The sequence below is a fragment of the Rhinolophus ferrumequinum genome, chromosome 24 (assembly GCF_004115265.2).
Source record: "Rhinolophus ferrumequinum isolate MPI-CBG mRhiFer1 chromosome 24, mRhiFer1_v1.p, whole genome shotgun sequence".
Taxonomy (NCBI): Eukaryota; Metazoa; Chordata; class Mammalia; order Chiroptera; family Rhinolophidae; genus Rhinolophus; species Rhinolophus ferrumequinum.
This window is the reverse complement of record NC_046307.1, coordinates 22,314,668-22,318,779: the sequence shown is the minus strand read 5'-3', so window position 1 is coordinate 22,318,779 and position 4,112 is coordinate 22,314,668. Positions and strand designations below refer to the sequence as shown.

General features: G+C 56.4%; 1 protein-coding gene across 2 annotated transcripts in view; it reads right to left on the bottom strand.

The window, feature by feature from the left end:
• Window positions 1-141: 141 nt before the first annotated feature.
• HMGXB3 (HMG-box containing 3) overlaps window positions 142-4,112 on the bottom strand; it is a 42,890-nt gene continuing 38,919 nt past the window's right edge. For both annotated transcript variants that reach the window (XM_033095882.1, XM_033095883.1), the window contains 2 exons: window positions 2,514-2,723; window positions 142-1,552 (listed from right to left, as the gene is read on the bottom strand). In XM_033095882.1, the coding sequence (XP_032951773.1) occupies window positions 1,085-1,552; window positions 2,514-2,723 (678 nt within the window). In that variant the 3' untranslated portion in view covers window positions 142-1,084. The remainder of the gene's footprint in view (window positions 1,553-2,513; window positions 2,724-4,112) is intronic.

Genomic DNA, 4,112 nt, shown 5'->3' with positions numbered 1-4,112 from the left:
GCCAGCGTCTGGTTCTTGGCGTCTCCCGAGGGCTTTCGGATTCCCTGGAACCTCTTGCCATCCCTCGTTCATGTCAAGTGACTAGCTCAGCACTTCCAGAGCTCAACCGCACTGCACCCCACACAATGAGCATAGTACTGACTCTTGCTTCACCAAAACCAGATAATTTAATAAACTTTATTCTTGCTGGGGAAAGAGGGAGGGAAAAAAAAGCCACCTACTCCACTCCTCTCAATAAATTAAATAACACACGGCCGATTCCCGTGCCCTAAGCAAACCTCGGGCACTTGAGCCAGTCCTACTCTTTCCTTATGGCCCAGTCTGCTTCCCCTTCACAGAAGGGAGTTTTCCTACTGCTGCCAGTTATGTCATGCCACGGGCCACATCCCCTCTGTGGTGAGGGTCCAGAGCCCAGAGAGGATGTAGGGTGCAGCAGCAGTGGCCAGGGAAAGGAAGAAAGGGATCCTCTTCCTCAAAGCTCAGGCAGAGAGGACAGTCCTGGAAGAGCCGTGGCTGCCTGTCTCTCCCTCCTTCGCTTCCCCCAGGCTTGGGTGCAAGAAGAGCAAGAGGGAAGTGCATCCCTCCCCTGGGAGAAACGAGCCCACAGGAGCCCTTAGAGCTAACGAGGCCAAGGCCCTGAGTCAAAGACAACGAGCAAAGGAGCTCATGTGCTGCAGGGGGCCGGAGAAGCGTTCTCAGGGGCAAGAAGAGCCACGTCGGCTGCCTGCCCACCTTGCTGGACTCCCCCTCAGCCCACCCCGGGACCTCCGCCCTGACCCGCAGCAGGCCCCAGGGGAGCCGCCAGATACTGGCCTTCCCTTAGCCTCCCTTCCCTCTGCTGAACATACTATGTCCCCTAAGTGCTCTCTCACAGCTGGTAAGGAGTATACTGGTGCCTCTCCTGACCCCCCAAACATGGAGAACCAAGGACCCCGTGCCCCAGGGTACTCAGGAAATGGGGGCTCTTTGGTCAGGCCCAGCATCAGAGGCCCTCCTCCCACAGGTGAATGTGCCGCTGGGCCCCTGGGGATCTGCCTCGGGCAGGGCCTCACTATGGCTTGAGAGAGATGGCGTCGCCCCTGGCTTATTCTGCCGCTGCGGCCACCTCCTCCTCCTCACCCTCCTCCTCTGTCTCCGTCTTGATCTGAGCCACCCCAAGGCGGTAAAGGGTGTCGCGGATGACCACCTCGCCAGGCTGGCAGCTCTGCACAATGTCGTGGATCTGCCGGCTGACAATCTCGCGGCTGGTGAGGAAGTCCAGGAGGCGGTTGTAGAGGTAATAGTGGGTGGCGTTGTCGAAGGCGATGGGCCGCTGGCGGATGCTGTGCGGCCTGCTGTCTGTGATGGCGGCCAGGACGGCGGCGTAGGGCAGCAGCTCGGGGCACAGCGCCAAGGAGTGGTGGCCGTCACTGGCATCACCAGGGCTGGGCTGGGTGCCTGCATGGACGATGCGCCGGGTGGCAGTCTTGGTGACCGGGTGCTGGACGGAGTGCTCAGCCTCCGTCATGTCCACGGCATAATGCTGGTCTAACAGTTCTGGGCAGGACACGCTCTAGAAGACAGAAGCCGCTTTGATGAGGGAACGATTAAGGCAGAATCTGTGTGGTAGGCCTGAGTGAAGGCTGTGCGGTCATCAGACCTGTTTAAATCTTCACAGCGGGTCTCATGGGACAAGTCCCCTCTTCTCCCCCTGGGCCTCAGTTTCCTCATGGGTGAAATGGGGACAGCAACTAGAGCAGATGTTGGATTACTGAGCTGCCATTCTTTATTACCGCAGAGGCTGCAGGGAAGTGGCAAGGGAGCAGCTCCCACTGAGGCTCAGACGCCTCTCGCAGTGTCCAGACAAGTTCACAGAGCCAGTGAGCCCCAGGGAACAAGGAAAAGGCAACTGATGACAATGACGTTCCCTTCCTATTACCAATCCTAAGGTTTCTTCCTGCAAAGGGCACAGTTGGCCTTGGAGGGCACATGCTTCTGGTAAGAACCACTGCCTGGTACAATGCACTGATACACAGAGACAAGGGCTCTGCCACTAACCTGCTGTGTGACACCGGACAAATCTATTTCCCCCTCTGGGCCTTACTCTCCCCTTTTAAAAGGACAGGGCTGTGTAAGGCCAGTTTTCTAAGCCACTGTGCCTCTAGATAACAAACATGCCATGTAGTGTGTTCACGGTGAAATCCAACACAGGACTGTTGGGGTCTGTGGCTTGTTAGGGTACATGATGACTCAAAGGTGTCAATTTTCTAGGCTTATCTGAAAGGCAACCCATTTGACCCCCAAAACACCTGTGTCTGGGACACCCTGGACACACTAAGTGACAGGCTGTATAGCCTCACAGACCCAGGGGTTGATCAGTAAGTTTGTACAGTAAATGCTGGTTCCAGAGCATCAAGACTAAATACTGATGGAGAGAAAGGGTGCTGGAGAGGGTTCCCAGAAGGCCTCCCGGGAGAACCAGGGGGAGACGTGGTTCTGCGGGGTTTCTTCCAGGCCCCCAGCAGGAAACTCACCACAGGCGGCTCTGTGGGGCTAGAGAAGCAGCCCTGCTTCCTCCCCCACATCTGGTTGGTCAGCTCTGGGTAGCAGAGGTCAGCACACAGGGCCACTGGTGTGGCCATGTCTACCACATAGACAGGTGGCCAATGGCGGGAAGAGGCAAGCAGATCCACATGATCACGGGCACTTTCGCCCCGCACCAGGTACTTGGAGCCACAGACCACCTGGGGGCGGACATGGGGGGCACACACAGGGTTAAGAAGCCCATCTGCACAGATTGAGTCAAGTCTTCACTGGCTTTTTCCCAGGAAGACAAAAAATCAGGGTTCATGACTGAAGCAACAGTCATCCTGCCAGAGCCCATGACATTCTGTTTCCCGCCTACTTCTGTCCCTAAGTGAAGTCACCAGTTCATCATTGCCCTCCTGAAAGAAGAGTTGGGAGCCCCTGGTCCTCAACTGAGGCTGAAATACCCCCAGGGTATCTGTCTGCCTGCCTCCCCCTTCCGTCTCCCCCTACCCAATACCACCGTCTAGCCCAGTGGTTCCCAATCCTGGCTGCACAGCATCGGGAGCTAAGAACTGGTTAGAAATGGAGGTTCCTGGGCCCCGCCCCAAACCTAGGCACAGCCTCTGGGGGTGGGGTCTAAGAATCTGTCCTCTGAGCAGTTCCCCACCAGCCCTGATGGAGGCTAGTAAACACCTCTAATGACAGGGTCCCCAAGTGCCACTCCATTGCCAGGTAGCTCTACATACACTGCAAAGTTCTGCCTCTGCCTCTACCTTCCTCCTTTACACCCACGAGGCCTGGCTGTCGCCTCCAAGTGATACGGATCTCCCACCACAGCCCTGAGATCTGTGGCTCTCACAGCTGTCCCTGTGCTGTCAAGTGCTTGTCGTGAGATGGTCCCAGTCACATGAACACGAGCTTCTGAGCAGGCTCTGATCTGCCAGGGCGGAGGCACCCAGCATCTCACTCAGACTCAGCTTTTGGTAAAGGAGCTGAAACCCCACGCTCTTTTGCCAGCCAGGTTGCCTGGCCCACTCCCACACCTCAGTGAACTGACACTCTGCTAAGTGCCCTCTTCCCACTTAGTACTTGTACAGGGTGTGCCCCACCCCGGATCTTGCTGGACCTACTCTGCCACTCAGTACACAGCCTTCCAGAGCGATCCTGGTGCCCACCCCGTCCAAACCCTCCACAGGGATCTTCCTAAAACCAAAATCAGACCATGTCCACCCCATTTCCCATTCAAAACCATCCAATGGGTCCCTCATCACTCTCAGAAAAAATCCAAACTGTTACTCTGGCCTCCAATGCTCTACACGATCTGACCTCTGGTGACCTTTCCAACCTTGTTCCTCGTGGCTCACTAGGCTTCCCCACTCAGGGCTTAGCGGTCCCTCTTCCCTCCGCTGGAACATTCCTTCCCTAGCTCATCAGTGGGGCTCTCAGCCTTTCTGGCGGCCCCATGGAGAGCAGGTCCCTCCTCCTTACTTCCTATCTTGGGCCCTTGCCTAGTTCCTTCAGAACTACCAACACAAGCTGTTGTGACTTCATCTTCCCACTAAAATGAGGTCAACTAGGGAGGAATGACATTGTTGCTCACCTCT